At 42.2% G+C, this 19997-nt stretch overlaps 1 protein-coding gene across 1 annotated transcript in view; it reads right to left on the reverse strand.

Annotated features, from left to right (window-relative positions):
* The window catches only part of EPHA4 (EPH receptor A4), a 186579-nt gene that overhangs the window by 76097 nt on the left and 90485 nt on the right, over nucleotides 1–19997 (reverse strand). The window contains exon 5 of the mRNA XM_084847095.1: nucleotides 8238–8576. Coding sequence (XP_084703221.1) covers nucleotides 8238–8576 — 339 coding nt within the window. The remainder of the gene's footprint in view (nucleotides 1–8237; nucleotides 8577–19997) is intronic.

Raw genomic sequence — 19997 nt, forward strand, 5'->3', positions numbered from 1 at the left:
GTGTGGCGCAATGCGCATGGAATTCTAATCAGCATCTGAAAGGAAGCAGGGGTTTCCGAAAACAGTACACCAAAATACCAAGTAAGGATTTGTTCTCTCTTTATAAAACCTTCCAGTCCTTGTGCATTACCTGGAAGGAACCACGCTAAGTGCTTTGGTTGTTCTAATAATATGTTAAAACTTAAAAAAACAAATTACCCTTTTGATCCCACCCTTTTCCCCCTCAACCATTGTGCTTCAGTTAAGAAAATCAAAATATGAATCCACTTCTTTCTCCATGACATCCTTGAATATTTACTATGGTTGCCGCCTGTATCAGTTTAGTCTGACGTTACTAGAATGGAACTCAAACAAATACTTAGCTAGCAGAAGAATGTGTTCATTTTGAACTTGTTTGGTGTTATAGATAATACCTGTCATGTCTTGAAAACTGGAGGTGAATGTGAAGATGGGAAAGGGAATGCATATACATTTTTGGAAGGCAGGGCTAAGAACAGTCTGCTTCAGGTCTCAGTCTCTCCAGAATGAAGGAGATTTGTGACGAGCAAACAGACAGCTAGTCACATTGAAAAAGAAGAAAGGGAGAGTGTGTATGCCTCACCCAGAGTTAGATATTTTCACACTAAAGGGCCATCTCAGACTAGAGCAGCAGTTTTAAAATACCCACAGCCATGAGCAGTGAGGGGAAAGCCTGTTTATTTATTTATAGGGCTTTCCCATCCTAACTGACATTTCCTCTACCCACTTCACCGCAATGGCCGACTTAAGAGAACATTAAGCTGAAGGTAGCCTAACAAGCTAACACATTACCAAGCAGTATATATCTGCTAAAAAGAAAAAAGAAAAACTTCACAAACACACAAATAAAAAAATAGTAGTGCCATCCACGCTATACAAAATGAAGCCAAATGGGAAGAAGGAAGATAAGAGACATTTCTATTTTTAATCATAACTGTGCTGTATTTTTTCCCCATGTAGCTCCATTCCCATGTGAACTCCTTTTGTTTCAGTATAGAAACGCTACTCTTGGTTCACTATGTACCCACACATAATATATACAGGAAGACTGAAACTGAATGGTGCTGTCAAGTTTGAGAGTTAAGCTACTCATGCTGCTATCCTTATATATAAAAAGTATATGTGTGTGCTCATGCTGCAAATACACACTTACACAGTTCTTTCAAGAAAGCAAAGATTCTTTATCATGAATAGTGGCACTTTATGGGAAAATGGAATTTTTTTTATTTTGAACAGCTTCACCATATTTTCCTTTTGGGGGTGGGGGAAGAAATATCCTGAGAATTTGTGATTTTCAGCAAGATGCTTGGTAAGATTTCTCACTGAAAAAAGCCTTTAAATGTAGTATGGCAGTGGTTTGTCACTCTTTCAAGTTTCTATTATTAACCTGACTTGGTTTCTTTAAAAGTACTGGGCTCAATCCAGCCAAAGTTAAGCACTTTAAAGTTCCATCCATTTCACTGAGTGGGAAAAAAAAAAAGCACAAGCTTAACTCTCCCACTGAAATCAAAGGACCGAAAAGTGCTTCACTTTAGCTAGATCATGCACCCATGCTTTATTGAAATTGTTTACAAAGGTACAGGCAAGTCCATTTCAACTGACATAGCCTTTTCTAGGAATTAATTTTCTAATTGTAACAAAGTTGCCACCAAGAAGTTCCTGTTTTAACAGTGATATATTCAATTTCAACTGATGTCCCCATTCCTCTTTGTGTAAAATTACTGTCCTAATAGCCTCAGATTATCATAGTATTGTTTCTTAATAAGATCACATCAAGCTGAACTATGGCAAGCCACGCTAACATTAACAGCAATGTCAAAGAAAAATGTTCCATTCTTAAAGGAATATCATATCTGCAGAAAGCCTTATTAATTTTAACTAACTAACTAACTAACTAACTAACTACCTAACTACATTTCTAGTCCACCCAATAGCCAGATACTATTTATAAGCTGAGAGGCACAAATTATATTAAGAATGTACAATGTGCTGGTATATTCAATTCAGGAACAAAAGTTGTATTTGCATATTTTCATTTAAACATTCCCTTTACATTGCCTCAAACTGAAAAAATAAGACCACAAACTTTAAAAAAGTGAATAATCTAAAAGAACAACTCAGCAGTCCATGTTTTATCAACATACTGGGTTGATAAAAATTGTCTAGGAAAGAGAACACACTCATGAGTTACAAATATACTGCCTCTACCAGTACAGTAGTACTGTATTTATTTTCCGTAAGGCTGGTGCCAAGTACTCAAGTAAACAAATGGAAGTTTCTGATTTAATGTAGGTGGCTGAATGAGTTCCTATTCACTTTTACAAGTTATGTGAATATGCTGTTGATAACATTTTTTGTCTCGTGTTGGCTCTGTCTCTATCTCTCTCTAACACACGCGCACGCACGCACACACACACACACACCAGGCTTTTTGGGGGATAGCATAAGCAATATAAAAACATGGAAAAGCAGGCTTATACCAGGTCAGATAATTCATCTATATAGCTCAGTAAAGTCTGCTTTGAGCAGCAGTGGCTTTCTAGGGTTTCAAGAGGGAGGTATTTCACACTGACATGGTTTGCAGACATGACAGTCCACAGTGGCTTAATTTACCTGTGGGGGCTGTTGCGTTGTGCGGCGTGTCTGTGGGTGCCCAGCTTGCCATGGCTTGCCATGCAAACTCAGGTGCCAGGGATTGTTTGAGGGTTAGACAACAATAATCCTAAAACAAGCTATGGGTTATTTTTGGGTTATCTAACCCTCAAACAACCACTGCCGCCTGGGTTCGCAAGACACGACAAGCCATGGCAAACCAGGTGTCCGTGGGTTCCATGCAAAACTGGTGCCCGTGAGTGCCCGGAACAACGTGACAGCCCCTGTGCTAAATTAAGCCACGGTGGGCTGTCATGTCATGGGAACAAGGTCATTACCTGCTACCTGATACTTTTAGAGCACAATCCTAAAGGACTGCCTCTCTTTAGATGGAGAACTCCAAGATTGGAGCCCCCCACCCATCCACTTCCCTGCTAGGCAGGATGGGTGAAACAACTGAGGCTTTTACAACCTTCCATTCCACCTCAAATGCAAATTAAGCTAGACAGGCATCTGAGCCCATCTAGTTTCCTTATCTCTTGGGTGGGCAGGGATGGTGATGGAGAGGCTCAAGTAGATCTCCTTCTCCTACCCTCCCACTGTCCCATCCCCTTTTCTCCCTCCCTGTCCCTCTTTGTGGTAGCAACAGTGACCTTGGAAGAGGAGCTGCCATCGATCTTTCTGTGGTGGCTGTTGGGGTGGGGGTCCCTGCTTGGATTTCACCTCCTGTGGTCACAGCTTTATGACCTTGGCAGGTGGGGGAATCTGAAATACCCTGGGGCCCTTGGGATGTTCTCCTAGGGATGATAGGATTGCTCTGTTAACTGGAGATACCAGGGGATGAACCTGGGGCCTTCTGCATGACAGAGCACTAGCAGAGCATGTGCTCCATCACCGAGCTATGGCCCATCTCCCTAAGCCACATGTATCTGGAACTGAACGCTCACTGCCAGGCAAGGATCAAAGCGGGTCTAGGACGGGATACACAGTCTGCACAATCCCAAAATTTAATGTTGGCCCAGAACCAGGATATTGGGCCAGGATCATGCCATCACATGGCTTCGTGGAGATGAACTACATGTGAAGGTATTTCTTTACACATATCTGATAAGGCAGGGCCCCCCAACCTTTTTAGACCAGTGGGCACATTTGTGAATTTGAGAAACCGCTGTGTGTGCCACCACAAAATGGCTCCCACAGTAGGGGCCCAGCTAGTCAAAAGTGAGCCGAAGAGGTGGTGGTGTGGAGAGAAATAGCAAGGTTAGAGGCTGGGAGGGAACGGGAAATAGCAAGGCAAAAGGGCAGAGGGGAGGGAAAGACCAAGGCTAGAGGCTGGGAGGAAGGGGGAATAGCAAGGCAAAGGGGCAGAGAGGAGAGAAAGAGTAACGCTAGAGGTGGGAGGGAGGGGGAATAGCAAGGCAAAGGGGCAGAGAGGAGAGAAAGAGCAAGGCTAGAGGCTGGGAGGGAGGGGGGATAGTAAAGCAAAGGGGCAGAGGGCAGAGAACGAGCAAGGCTAGAGGCTAGAAAGGGAGAGAAAGATGACTACCCTAACATTTTCCAAGGTTTTTCTTAAAATATTTTTTTAAGGAGGCAGGGAGGGGAGAGTTTTGTGGGCACTGTTGGGGGCCCCTGCTAAGGTGTTACTTGCCCAAACTCTGAATACAAGAAACTACAGGTTGCATCCAATGGTGGCTTTGCAGTAGCAGAAATCCTTTTGGTAGGTGATATAAGGTGCTTTGCACTACCGAGCCCACCTGCACCTCCAGTGACAATGCCGGATCCAAGGGTACCCCAAAACTACAAACCTGATCCTTTAGGGAGAATACAACCCTGTCCATCAGATGAGCTACCCTCTAACACAGGGGTGGGCAACTGTAGGAGGTCTGAGGACTGTTTTCGCCCCTGAACACTCCCCCCAGTGGGCCACCACAACTAAAAAAAATGAAATAAAAACCCTCTGTGGTTTGCTGCTCCATAGCACTGAAAGGCTTAAATTTAGTTTCAGGACAAGCTAAATTCAACACTTTCAGCACTCTGTAGTGCTAAAAGCACCATTTGGTATTTTTAAAAAATCTGCCGCCACAGAATTCGAGGGGTGGTAGGGCTCATACCAGGGGCAGCAGCAGGGACCACATGCAGCCTGCATGTTGTCTGCCCCTGCTCTAAGAGTACCTCCATCATGTCTGGATTGAGTCTCAGTTTATTGTTCCTCATTCAGTTCATTGCCACATCCCGGCACTGATTCAGAATACCCACTACCTCACCTGTATCTGAGACAGAGCTGTGTGTCCTCTGCATATTGATGACACCTCAGTCCACATCTCCAGATAATATCTCCCAGCATTTTCATGCAGACGTTGAACGGCATGAGGGATAAAACAGAGCCCTGTGGAAACCTGTAGCGTAACTGCCAAGGGACCAATAATCAGGCAGCTCCACCTTTCCCTTTTCCCACTCTTTTATGTGGGAAATCCTTATATGGAAGGGGTGGCAGGTCTTTCATTAAAATTAGGTAGATTACAAAAGTGCCTAAAAATTAGGTAGGGGTTATAAAATTAGGTTGTTGTTGTTTATTCATTCAGTTGTTCCGACTCTTCGTGACTTCATGGACCAGCCCATGCCAGAGCTTCCTGTCGGCCGTCGCCACCCCCAACTTCCCCAAGGTCGAGTCCGTCACCTCCTTTATATATCATCCATATAAAATTAGGTAGAGATCATTAAAAAAAATATGAAATGTTGACCTGAATAAATGATCAAGTCTGCTGCCTACGTTTCCACTTGGGACTTTTCATAGGAATATAGGAAGCTGCCTATACTGGCTGAGTTTGCACAATGCAACAACCCATACTGTTGAATAAGCCATGCAGTGTGGGTTGTCATTGGATCAATCCATGGTGAGCCTGACAGATGATCGGACTTGCCGTGGGTTGTTCTCTCCCTCCTTCCCCTTTGGTCCTCCTGCTGACTGTGGCAGGTATCCCAGGGGATTTGATGGCAGAACCTGTCTCGTCTGCTGCCAAGTCCCCCTCCCTCTGGGAACCATGACCCCAGTCATGGTTCCTGGCTTTTTTTCTTTTTCCCATCCTGCAGTGACAGCAAGTCCCCCCCCCCTTTTTTCAGGGCCAACATTTGCACAAAACGGGGCCGAAAAATATATATATTTTTAATTTTTTCAGCCCCTGGAATGTGCATAAATGTCTTTGGTATTTTGTTCTTTTGAAAAAACTGCAGTTTTTTCGCAAGTGCAGAGGTGCACAAGCCACCCTGCAGGAATTGGTCTGGGTTTGCACATGATACTTCACTGTGGCTTGTCACTATGATGGGCTGTCGTGTCGTGAGAACCCAGTCACTGAGTCAGACCACTTGACCATCTAAACCCCAAATTGTCAACACTGACTGGCAGCAGCTCCCCAGGGTTTCAGGTGGAGATTTCCAGCCGTACTTGGAGATAGTGGGGATTGAATTTGGGACTTCTGCATGCAAAGCTGGTGCTCTACCACTGAGCTATGGCTCCTCCCCTTTGTGTTGGGGCCCTAGCTTCCCAAACTGAACTAGGATTGCCACCTTCTGACCTAGCTGGTTGGTGTAGCATTGCTTTGCTCTGCACTTATACCTCCAAACTCACTACATGGTGGCTGACCACGATCAATTTAAATGTTTACATAAACACTTCACATACAATAAAAACAATGCAAATTTTTGATATCAGCCAAATTCTCCATTATCAGATTTCATTCTTATGAGAAGTCAAGTTTGACAGTTGTGGTTGTACAACAGAGGGCAAATGGAATTTCATGTAGGGGGAGCAAATCTAACATAACTGTTTGCCATAAGGATGTATATTCTGATGCACTTTGTGAGAGCTCTTATCCAAGAAGTCATGCTAATCCCTCAACACATCTATGTTCACAAAATGAAGTCTGCAAATCTTGGAATCATAACATGCCTCTACTGTTGGCGTAGGCAACCTGGACTACAACCCCCATCAGCATGGCTAATCCCAATCATGGGATTATGAGAGTTGTAGTCCAAAACACCTGGAGGGCATCAGGTTGCCTACTCCTGCTGTATCGTTTTGCAGAGCTTGTGCAGCCTCTATTTTTCATCACCAATATCAATAATTTTAGGAACCAACATTTGTAATATTCTACAGAGCAAATTCTAATGAAGAAATAAACCAGGTCTATCAGAAAAAAACCCTACACAAAACCAAACTCATCTCTCCATGACAAAAGAAAAGCAGACTATAAATTAATAGCATAAATAGCAACAAGCTAGTATGAATTTCAAAATAATTCCAATAATAATATTCAAAGTGTATTAGTTCCTTATACAGAGCTATTGTAACCAAATCCTGCTTGGTACAGACTACTGAAAAAAATCAGCAAACCATTCCATGACATTGTTTCAGAAGCTCAGGTTAAACACCAAACAACATTGCAAGTCTACATCGTAGGGAAGTGCCAAGGCTGATCTATCTATCTTCGTTGTCCCCTAGTGGCTATTTTACTTCTCTTCCATACGGCACTAAGAAGAAGCAAGCTCATGGCTGAACAGCATTCTGGCTCAAGGATTATGATGCCTGCCTAAGGAACAGTGTGATATACTTAGTGAAAGAAAGCGCTTCTTATGTGAAATGAGTTCTGATATTCTCTTGGATTAGTACATGCAGTCCGGTCTATGCCAAAAGGGCACTACAACTGTGAGTGAGCTTCGCCAGCACCTCCTTAAAACAGACACAGGGAATCTGTAGCCCACGGGCCAATTTGGTCTGCCAGGCCAAATACGGGGCCTCATCCGAAGCACCTCTCCATCCCCCAAAGCTCCACTCCTTCAAGTCAAGTGGTGAGAGGAATCACCACTGTTATCTCCAATTCCCTGTGCACCACTCCACGCTGATCTCCAGTAACTGATATGTGATAACATAAGAGGTTCCCTTAGCGCACCACTTGCCATCCCAATTCAGAAGGTGAGCGGTGGGCTAAGAGCTTTGCCAGCCCCACGTCCTCACCAAGGGGGGTGGGGGAAGGTTCAGAGCAGGGAAAGCCACCCCAGCTGAGGTGCTGGGTAGAGCACTCCTCTACCCAGCACCTCAGCCAGTGTGGATTTGTCTGCCCAACGCCTTCCCCCATTGGGGAGGACAAAGGGAAGCCAAAGCTCTTAGGCACACCTTGCCCTACCAATTCAGAAGACAAGTGGCATGCTAAGGGAATCCCCACTGTTATGTCAGATCAATGACCGGACATAACAGTGAGGCGTGCCGCACCTTCCTCAGTGAGGGAAGATATGGAGCAGGTGAAGCCAGTGCTTCAGTCGGGGACTAAATTACATCAAGGGGTACTTCCACACCCTCCTGACATCAGGAGCATGGACACACAGCCCTGATCCAATCTGTGAAGGGCTGGGTGGAGGGTGATCCATCCCCCCACCCCTGCCTTAAAGTATAATTTCATCCTAATTATGTGAAGAACAGCATCATCATCATCGTGTTCATTGACTGAGATATTTCATTGCTTCACATTTTCTGGTGTCCTCTATTCAGTATCAACTGTTTAGGTAATTCAATACCATTTCAAATGGGATGGAAGGTGAAGAGGAAGGCTGGAAAATATCATGAAAACTTTTACCTGCTTGGTTAGTTGTCACAGTGACAGAGACAGCCTGGTCTGGGCTAGGATTTTGCTTGGATACTCCGTTCACTGCCCAGATTTCAAAGGTGTAGTTAGTGTGTGCCAAAAGGTCAGTAATGGAAACCCTGGTGGTTTTCAAACTATTTTGCTGAGGGCTGAAGTGTACACCACTACCACAGGACCGACAGCGATTCAGATCACTGGCCCCACATCTCTTGCACACCACGTTGTAGGAAACATCCTCGCGGCCACCTTTGTTCTGAGGAGGGCTCCATTCCAAGTTAACGGATGTCTCATTGACATTGGAAATCAAGTTCTCAGGGGCAGATGGAGGACCTGCAAAACAAAATCATAAACTTTTAATGACATTTCTAAGATAAAGAAATTCAGGAAGCCCCTCTAGGGGAATATCTACACTGATGCTTATCACGTGATCTGTTGTAGTAAATACATCTAGTAGTTTGCACAGTCTGTATCTGTCCCAGGTTGCGTGCCACGTTTTTTAAAACTACTAAGGGTACAATCCTATACCAGGAGATTTAGGACTTTTTTCTGGCTAAACATGCATAGGACTGCATCCTAAAATACTTTAAAAATACACACCCATTCTCAAACAGCTAGGATCATTCACATATACAAGCAGGCCTCCATGTGGATATCTCTGGATGCATAAGGAATTATATGAACAAATGCTATTTGTGTGCTTGCCTAAGTATAAAGGACTGATTTAGGTGCTGTGCACTCCCAGCCAGACCACTGGCAGTAGCATCAGTCATTTGTTTGGGTGAGGGGTAGGGGGGAGGGAGGACTGAATTCAGTCCTCTGCTGCCCCTCCATCCCTCTAAACAGAAGATCACAGTCCAAGTACCTAGATCATATGTTTTACCTGGGAAAACGTGTGCAATGCTTCCAATGTCTACATGCACATGTTGCAGAATCAAAGCCCAAAGCATCACCATAATATCCCTTAATGCGAGTGACAGGTGATGAATAAAATGTTTCATGGCTCTTTTATCCCAGCCTTTGCTCCGCCCATCTTCCTAAACCCCATTTTCAGGATGTTTTTAACTATTCACTGAGCTTCACAAAAAAAACTTCCATGTAACTTGTTGACTGCCCCTTTGTGCATGCTCGCCTTATTTTACAATATCCTATAGAGCAAGGGAGGAGAACCTATGGGCCTCCAGATGTTGTTGGACTCTTAACTCCCATCAGCCCCAGCCAGCATGGCCAATGATGATGAGGGCTGAAGTCCAACCACATCTTGAGAGCCACAGGCTCTCCAACCTGCTATAGAGGCATATATACATTTATTCCCTTTTCTAACTGGATTTTGAACATCCCAGCCAGGCTGTCCAAAATTGTTTGAGCTCTGGTTCTGTGCAAATTTATGCTCGTACAGGAAATTATGCATTTCTTATATGATTTAACATCAACAAAAATGAATAAATATCAAAATGCATAAAACAATGCAATAACTGGAGGAAGAAACATGTGTAACTTGCAATTATGGCACAACATGCAAAACTCATGAAGGACTTGGCACAGAGACATTAAGGAAAGAAAAAAGAGCATCATGCATGTTGTATGTGTTTTGACATTTCTTGTTGATGTTAAATCATATAAGAAATGCATAATTTCCTGTATGAACATAAAGTGCTGTTCAGCTATTGATTTCACTCCAGGATTATACCTAGGTGGGTTTGGGCTCAAGCACTCCCTCACCTGCTCTTCTCACTGTGCATATGTGTGTGTGCAAATGAGACAGGGATACTGAGAAGTGGAAAATGTGCTGAGAACATGTTACATTACATAAAACATCTGCAAATTATCACAGGCTGCCACTTGTTAAGCATATATTTGATGTCAGAACTTAAAGTATCTTTGCTTTTGTAACTTGGAGGGATGGGAGGAACCTGCGTAAAAATCCTACCAAGTTAAGAATCAGAGATTTTTGATCACTGTTATTTATCTATAGTGAATGGACCCTGCCTCCCACTCTGAGAGGTGAATCTGTTTCATGGACTATAGAATGGTGGGGTTAATAATAGAGCATCTCTCAAGTTCGTTAAGATGTTTTTGATGGAGCTATGTCCAGTTTGATGTGGGAAAATGTACCACAATTAATCAAGCTCCTTAGGAGCAAAAGTTGGTAATTAGTATGTAGGACAGAGCATGGTCATGTCTAAGCGAGAAGCGATCAAGCTGAAAATAAGGGAAGCAGATCCTTGCAGGTTGCACCACCTCCAGCATGAAAAGGAAGGTGCGTGGGCGTTATCAAATGCTAGACTGATTTTAAAGCAAAGGGAAAGGCAGCATCCAGTCTCTGAACAGCAGACACCAATGCAGCAGAGGTTTTTCTTTTATAGGTGCCTTGTTTTCATTTGTTTCTCACTTAACCATTGCCACCACAAAAAAATCCCACAAAGCAGAAACCTCACCAAAACAGTCAAGAACCTAGAGGGAGAAAGAGCAGTCACTGCTTTTGCACAGGTGATGTGAAGCATTCTGCTGGAAGCAGTGAACTGTGGATTCACTGGAGCTATGATTACATGGAAGGAGAAAGATCTGGGAAAACAGCCAAGCTAGGATTGGGAAAAGGCTGGAGAAATTGTTGTACCACAAGGCTTATGTGCTTTGGGAGTGGGCCAGATAATTGATAATGAAAATTGTGCATCTCTTCCTTCGGAAGTTGAGTTCTCGTAATTGTTCTCCTACAAAAGATTGATTTATAGCAGGAACCAGGTAGATAGGGATCTCCTGGTAGAACTGAATAATTTGCAGTTCATCTCCAAGGGTTGCTGACTCCCAATAGTTCAAAACTGCAAGTAAAACTGCAAGTATATGATGATGATAGACAGACAGACAGACATGATTTACTTGCAGTTTTACTTGCAATTTGGCAAGTTTTTGCAAGTTTTACTTACAAGTCTTACTTATCTTACTTATCTCTCAGCCTCATATCAGTATTCCTCATCTGTAAAATATGAGTTTTGTTTTTTTGTTTGTTTTAACCAGGTCTTCGCACAGCTCTGCTGTCTAGTTTTTGACTTTGGTGTTAAATCTGTAGTAGCTCAGATGTAGATTTGTTTACTTAAATATGAAGGCCCATAGATGGGGTGGTGGCAGGGGGGAATGCAGTAAATAATTGGTTTTGCTTCCCAAGCAACCATTTTGCATATAGCTCTGTCCCCTCACCCTCTATTTTGCACTAGTCTCTGCTTGCTGGACGTCTGGGTTCCAGTAAAAAAACAAAATAGATCTCACAAGCCTTAAGACTGCCCGCCCCCAGTTTACATATTGCAGTTGCACCCTTGGCTTTAGTGCTTCTTCAAAATTTTGATAAGATGTACACAGTCACTATAATCTCATGATACGTTATGGTTCTAAGAGATGAGAAAAATATTACTATCTCTTGCCATCAATACGAATCCCTCTTTATTTTTGTCTTGTACCATGCCAAGATAAAGTATAACTGCTGATAACAGACAGCAGTTAAGTGTTACACAGTTCCAAGTACTCAAACATTCCAGAAACCACATAGCACAAGCACCCAAATAGCCCGGAAACACAGGTGTGTTGTTTAAACATTCAAAACAACAACAGTTGTTGAATTTCTCATATTACTGAAGTTCAATTTTGATTTCTTCCTAATTTGAAATCTGTTTTTTTTTTTTACTGCTTTACAGTTGTTAGGATAACTTGGTTAGTTTTCGTTAGGTTTCAAATACCAATTTAATATCTGTCAGGGTTCAAATATCAAATGCCATAAATTGTAAACTACCCAATATTCGAATAGTTCCAATAACTGTTGTTAAATACTACATACCATAGTATATCATATATGCTCATACTATTACATATCAGATATGTTGCTCTTTTAAACTTCATATTGTTATAAAAAAATGGTTTATATTGCTTTTATTTTGATTTTCATTGAATTCCCCCCAAACAGTGAGGTACAAATTCCTATAACTAGTAAACTATTGGCTATCACATACTGTTAAGAACTAAATGACAATGCATATCTCCTATCAAATACTGTGAACTTCTAAGTTTTATTGCATGTTATCACCATCATCATAATCAGATATTAAATACCACTGCATGTCAACTATTAAAAGCCAACTGTCAAACATCAGAAAGTGAAACACCAATGTCAATATTCAGAAATATTTGTTATAAAAATCTGCAGTCAGAAATTTGAGAATTGTGGGAGAGGCATATTCATTTCAACACGACCATTTTTAACCAAGGCCTTTACATGATAATCCTGAATGTTTACTTCGAAGAGATTCACACTGAATTCAGTGAATAAATACATCACAGTGATTTATATGTACAGACAGGCCACATTCATGCATCATGCTAACCCATGATTTAAGCTAATGTGCACAAGGAGGAACAAGCCTAGATAATCCCTGAGCTTGCATGCTCCACGCTTCCCTCTCCTCCATCTACATGGGTGGGGGAATTGGAAGCTTTTATTTTCAGTTTTAGTAATGCATGCAGTTTTAGTAATTTTGTCATGTTGTCTGGAGTGACAAAATGTGCTTGACACCTACTATGGTCAGTTTCAGAGAAGACAAAGTCAAACTGCAGTTTCTGAAACTGGCTTGTTGAAACTAATGATAGTAAACCATAATTTGATTACACCAAAAATTGTGGCTAACAAAGAGCTGAACTGAAAGTTTCCCAAATCCTCCTCTGGGCTGCAGAGGAGGATGGAGGAAGCGTGAACAAACCCAAGGACTGCTGTGGCTCATGGATAATGCACTAAAACACAGTCTTTGTATGGTCCAACCACTAAGCCCTGTTAGCACAGATGATCCATTCAGTTTAATAGAATTTCATAGGAGTGGTGCTTAACTGACACTGAAATAAATAGAAACCCCAAGTTTACCCCATTTTTAAGACTGCTTTCTTTGCAAATTTTGAAACTTGGGGATAAGGGAGAATTTCATTTGGTCCCCATTTTTAAAGAAACTGACTCAGTTTGCAGTTCCCAGACAAAAATATGCAGTTCTTGGCTCAAAAATGTGTACAAAAATGCATATATTGAGGAAGGTTGCATACAAAAATGTGTGTGTTAGAGAAACTGGCATATGAAGATAGATGTGCATTTTTGTGTGCTTTTTTTAAAAAAAAATTCACAGGTTGATGCAGAAATGGGAACTACCCAATGCTAGTAATCCACCAGCTCTAAACACACTGCGTTAGTGGAAACAGCCACTAGTGCAAAGGGAAACTGGCGCTTGCTAGTGCAACCTAGAAAACTAGCCAAAACATCTACTTCTGGAAAAGGAGAGGTCAGCGGAGCTCCTAAGAACATAGGAAGCTGCCTTATACTGAACCAGACCACTAGAAGCCCATCTAGCCTGGTACTGTTTATGCTGACTGGCAGTGGCTCTCCAGTGTTTCAGGCAGGACATTTTCCAGCCCTACTGGAGATGATAGGGATTGAACTTGGGACTTTCTGTATGCAAAGTACGTGATCTGTCACTGAGCCATGGCCACTCCCTTCTTCGAACTTTGCTAACTTTTCCCATTCCAGAAGCAGCAGTTTCTGGGAGTGCTAGCTTCCCATTTTGGTAGCTGTCCATTCATAGTAATGTACCAGCACCATTACATACTGCCCAATGGATAGAACAGACATTTGATTGAATACATGCTGAAACTGATACGGACCACATATATAGACTGATTTTTGCATCCCTACATGCAACAGTGCTGATACAACGGCCTCTCAAAGGGCTGAAGAAATTGAAGTGCAGCTTTGATAAGTGGTTTTCTCTCCCTCTCTAGGCCAGCAGAAGGAAAGAAACATGCTACTTGGCCAAAAGATGTAAACCCTCTTGAAGAAAATGGATCTACCTGAGAAAGAGGCTTCCCATACTGCCACCCATCGTTGAAATCTAGAAAATCTATAATAAGGATCCAGTTATGTCCTTAATGCTGACAAACTAAACTAACCTGTTCCTTTACTGACATAATTCTTTTCTGACATACATCCTCCTTAAAAAAAAATACAAAAAACCTTTAGAAACAATCAGCGAGCACACACTGTTTAGAAATTGCCTGTGAGATCTTGCTATGACTAAGGCTTTAGTATTGGTGTCTGTCCAGGTTGCATTTTCATTAACAGTCTGCCTAACAAGTTATTCTGAAAACCTCCCTGGGTGTGATCAGACAGTATCCTCAATTAAAGCTTTCTGCAACTTGGCCAGATTGACTCGTTTGACATAGGGGATATTATTTTCCCTAAGCCAGGGAGTATAGTTCAACATATTAACCTGCCCTGCACTGAGATCATCTTTAGAGTTAGGCCCTGGCTTAGAAAAAAAGATGAGCAGGGAAGACATGATAGAGGTGTACAAAATTATTCATGGTGTGGACAAGATAGCGAGACACTTTGTCCCTCTCTTGTAGTACTAGAACCTGGGATCATCCCAGGAAGCTGATTGGTGGGAGAATCAGGACAGATAAAAGGAAGGACATCTTCACACTGCACAAAGTTCAACTATGGAATTCACTACCATAAGATGTAGTGATAGCCACACATTTGGATGGTTTTAAAGGGTGATTAGACAAATTCATGGAGGAAAACGGCTATCAATGGATTTATACCCTTCCAGTCCAAGGCCTCCACCTGGACCAGAATGCAATGAGAATGACACTACTAGCTCAGTTGGATATCTCTCCCCAAGGAGGCTTGCCTGGTACCAACATGGATGTCTTTTCAATGAAAGGCAAATACCCCTTCCCCTGCCCCCAGACCTTTTTAACTTGATAAGATATTTTCTTCTGCTCCTTTTAATGATTACTCTTGACAGAGAAAAACTGTAGTTTTGTTCAGGCTGCAGCCGAAAAGATGGGCCTCCCTCTGAATGTTTTCAAACGCTGCCACTGGTGGGAAAGGGGAAAGGCATTGTAAGCAGATAAAGAGTATGTGCTGGGATGTTGTAAAGCTGGAATGTTGTAAGTAGATAAGAAAACTGTGCTGGAAGGTTTTGTTCCCTGTATGTATGTGTTTCAGCTGCAGTAGCCCCCACTAGCATGTCAGTATCTGATTGGCTGACAGCTGTGGCGCAGCAAAAAATTGCAAACTATATAACTTACTGCTTATCTGTACCAAGGTGTGGACCTCCCCTATGTGCGACTCACCCATGCTAGTATGCTCTGTTCAGAAAGGCGCTTTTGATCAAGCAATCCACCCACACTAGCATGCTCTTTTTAATAAAGGCTTATAGTGTCAGAAGATCCCCAGCCTGCTGTGGTTCTTGGGAAGGTCTGAAAACTTTCCTCCTCACTCTGTTATTATATATGTCTTGTTTTCATGGTGTGTTTTTTAATGTGAACCACCCTGGAAAGAGTTATTGAAGGAAAGTATATAAAGTCATTAAGTAAGTAAGTAAGTAAGTAAGTACAACAATAAGGGATTCCCCAGTTCCCCAACCCAAAACAATTTCTAAAACACAATGCCTCAAAACAGCCTGGAGTATATGCATTTGAGAACACTGATAACTTGGGGGGGGGGGATTTAATATGCATAGTGTCTGAGATAAAGGAAGTAGTGACAGTTACCTGTTTGTTTGTACCCTTTACATTGTTGGCCTTTTTCTAGGAATTCAGTAAACTAAGTATGAATTAACACATGCATGTTCTTCAATCAACCCGTTACATGTGAACCTTGTACTATGGTTTAACTATGGATTCTTAACCCAGGAAGAGAACCCATGGTCTGTTGTTGGGTTGTGAACTCTGGGTTGTTTGTGGTTAACAACCCACAGTTAAACCGTATCTCAGGATTCGCACGTAACGGGCACCCCATGTTGAACCCATACTCAACCCTTTCAACTATTCCATTGTTCGTTTTTAACCATGTTTATTTGTATGTAAAACATGGGTTTGTGCAAATGAAGATTACTACTTTGTAGGGCGAATTAATGTCTGATAATTGGGAGCCAAGAGAAAGACGTAACTGAGTTGCAAATACTGGATCCTCTTATTCTACTTGTTCTGGAGTTAATGGATCCAGGGAAAAGTTAGCACAACAAGGTCAGCTTCTTCCCTGACCACTCCTACTTCTCATTTGCAATCCCAACGAAAGCCTCGGACATGTCTCACTTTGAAAATATTCCATATTTGTATCCCCCCCCCCCCCAGATTTTTTGGTAACTTTTGATTGATAAAGACTGTAATGATGTGTCCCAAAGCTGTAACTGTTTTGCTTGACAAAGAATGTAATATGTCCCTAAGATGTAACATAAAAAAGGATAAAAAAATGAAAAGTATTGGTCTGATCTATAGTTTTATTAGAAGTTAAAATCCTGATGCCATTAGGCGTTAAATGGGCCTTATGAACTGCCCTTCCTTATGACTCATATCCTGTGAGGTAATATCTTAAACTTCAACAATATTAAAAGATGTTGACTGCGCTCAGACTCTTGCTGATATCTCTAAGCAATTTTCCAGAATAAGGCCTTCTAAGGGGAAAAACATCAACTGATGCATGATAATAAGGATGATCTAACAGGGAAGACTGGCCAACATGCTTTGTGGAGTCCAACAGGGAACTATTATGAGGAATCAGATTTACATCAGTGCCGTGACACTGACTGGATGATAAATCAGCACTTGAGTCTTCCATAGGGCATAGAAACTATTCCATTTACTACATTTGGGAGTAGATCAACAGATCAATTCCTTTAACAGCCAGACCCCTAACAAGATAAACATCAATTCTATAAAATAATATGGTTGTAAAGACTAAAAGTTTTCCTGTTATCTGATGTTATATACTGCATGCAACAACAACAACAAAGAGAAAAGAAAGAGGAAAAGAAAAGAGGAACTCTGAGCAATCTTTGGACAACAGTAACAGGTTTTTTTAAAGCCATTCATCAAATTAAAAAAAAATCTAACTTCTAAGAGACAAAATTCACCGTAGACTTAGAATTGTGTAGAGTGATATGAGGGATATAGTCAGGATTCAGGAAAGAAATGTCAAATCTTCCATTTCTTTATGCTCCTTTGACAGTATACTGAAGTGTGGATGTAGCATTTCTCAAACTTGCTTCTGATGAACATTAAGTCAAAAGAAAATAGAACCAAAAGTTGCATAAGCAGAAGGGTATTGAATATTCCCACACCCTTCTCCCAGTGCAGTCTCCTGTATCTCCCAGAAAGCCTCTCCAGAAGGTCAGGGGACCATCCTGAACAACACGGGCTGAGTTGCAGTGGGAGAGCAGAAATAATCTCTCCAGAGAGGCTTGGCAGGGCACAGGGAGCTGTGGCGGGGGGGGGGGGAGGTGGAGGGGATACGAAAGACCCTTGCACAAGAGGCTTTCCACTCATACCACCTTTGGATCCAACCGAATAGTCTTAGCCACATGTAACTACAATCTTAGAATCTCTGTTGCAGCCAGTTGCTTTTTAAACATTTCAAATTTTGAAAAGGAATTAAGTTGAACCAAAATTAAAGCTTTATGTGAACTCATCGTTAAAACAAGTATGACCTCCGAAAATAATTTTTCTTGACATTTTATAAAAACACAGGTAAAACTCAATTCCGGGAGTCCCGCTGGCAAATTCAAGAGGGTGACAGTCACAAACTTCCAAAACTGTCCTGTTTATTCTCTCTCATTTTTTCCTCTCTGCATCCATTTCTTTCAGTCTCCCCCCGCCCCTTTATTTCTTTCCTCCTACTTGTAGTATAATTCTCCACCTCATCTTGGGCTTCCCCTAGCAACTAGTCCTCTTCTTGCAGGAAGGTCTGTCTCCATTTGCAGCACATGAGAGCTTTGGAGAGCTGTCAATAATGCTTCAATAATGCTTTAGGGTTGAGAGCTGCAAAGCCCTTCAGATGAGCATTTTCATTGTTAATCTCTCTCCCACTGAAAGACAGGTTATTACGCACAGCAAACAGTATGGATATGCAGTTTGACTCTGAAAGAAAGTCGGAGCGTTCCCCTGACAGCTGTATATGTGGCAGCCTCTAATTGCTTTCTTCCAGCTACTGGGGTAAGTTCCTTCACTGCTTCAGGCTAGTTTACATAAACTTTGCCATGGAGGGTGACCCTTCATGGCCATTTTCAAACATTTATCATTAGGGCCTAAGTTGCTTTTACAATGGGCAGGGCTCTGTCCTGCCACTAAAGGCAGCAGCCACTTGAAATATCTATCACCTGCTGCTTTCCTTGTTTTTGGAGTGAGCACAAACTTTCAGTATTGGATACAACAGATTGGGGGTGGGAAATCCTCAATGTCTGTGTTACTCAGAGACCTAAAAACTGAAAATGGCTGGTGCCCAGATATTTCACATAGTTTTAAGGCCTATGCAGGATTGGCATCCAAACATTCGACTTTGGTACTTTGGGACATGAATTTCCAGTCATCGTTACAAGCTCAGTGGTAACATCCTGTGATGTCAGGGAAGTTTTTACTTGGACAGAGCCTTTGAAATGGGGTCCATTCAGTATCAGTGACATTTTGCCATTGTAGCAAAACTATCAAAGAATCCTGTGGCATCTTAAAAACTAGCATGTTCATTGTGACCTGGAATTTGGGGGGCTAAAGCTTACTTTATCACACGAGAGGGCAATCTTTTGGGGGTAGGAATCATAGAATCATAGAATAGTAGGGTTGGAAGGGGCCTACAAGGCCATCGAGTCCAACCCCCAAGATTATATTGGCTAAAGAAACCCTTCAGCGTGGAACCCTTCACGGGCTGAACAAGGGGGCGGGTCTGGTGGAGTTGTCCCACTTCTAATAGCAGTGGGGAAACAGTGACCTTGCCTGCAGCGATCACTGGGTGGGGGCGTGGTTAAAGCTTCTTCCCCTGCAGCTATTCTGTCTGCACAGTTTGCAGGAGGGGCGAGATTAAAGCCTTAGGATCGCTGGCGGTGGAGGGGAGAGGCTTTAACTCCCCTCCCCAGCAATCTGTTCTTTGCTGCCAAACTCATGCCTGATCAGCTGGGCTGTGGTGAATAGTGGGTGGGACTCCTTGGACCACACAGAGAGACCACATGTGCATTATCGGAAACATCTCATGCCACAATAAACGTGTTAAATCTTTTACGGTACCACAAGATTCTTTGACATTTCTTCAGCCAAATAATCCTTTATACCAACCTGCCAAAGGCCTTGTTAGCTACTGAATTCATAGTATGGTTTAGAGTTTATAAACAAATGCAATCAAGTTTCCTGGCTAAGTGCCCTGAGCAATACAATTTCCATATGTCTAATAGTGACACTATAAACATATTTAGAGCCATGCTTTAAATTAAAAGCAGTTGGTACTTTAACAAGGTGTTATATTAAATAAGTATTTTTTTTAAAAATTACTCCACTGGGTCTTCCTTTAGGGATCTGAACAGTAGGTGTATGAGTGTATTCAGGGTGTTTTCCAATCTATCAGCCTACATATATAAACGGAAGTGTTTGTCCGTATGTCCTCTATGGACTCGAAAACCGTACATCTGATTGTTATGGAACTTTCAGGATTTGTTGTATCTCTTATCTGGGATGGTTTAAGGCGTAGTGAAATTTTTCACCTCCATCAGATACTCAACCTATATCATCACATAGATACAGCAGGGGCTGGGCAAAGGGAGAAAGCTGCCCAGATAAAGAATGTTGGCAGCTGATGTGGTGGGACGGGGAGAGAAGGAACAGCAGAGAAGAAGGAGAAGTCATGGCTAACAGAGAGGGAAGCTCAAGACAGTCTTTAGAAAACAAAGAAGAAAACAGACCCCT

Source organism: Heloderma suspectum, chromosome 3, assembly GCF_057233095.1.
Source record: "Heloderma suspectum isolate Gila_16-S chromosome 3, 16-S_ref, whole genome shotgun sequence".
NCBI classification, from domain to species: domain Eukaryota; kingdom Metazoa; phylum Chordata; class Lepidosauria; order Squamata; family Helodermatidae; genus Heloderma; species Heloderma suspectum.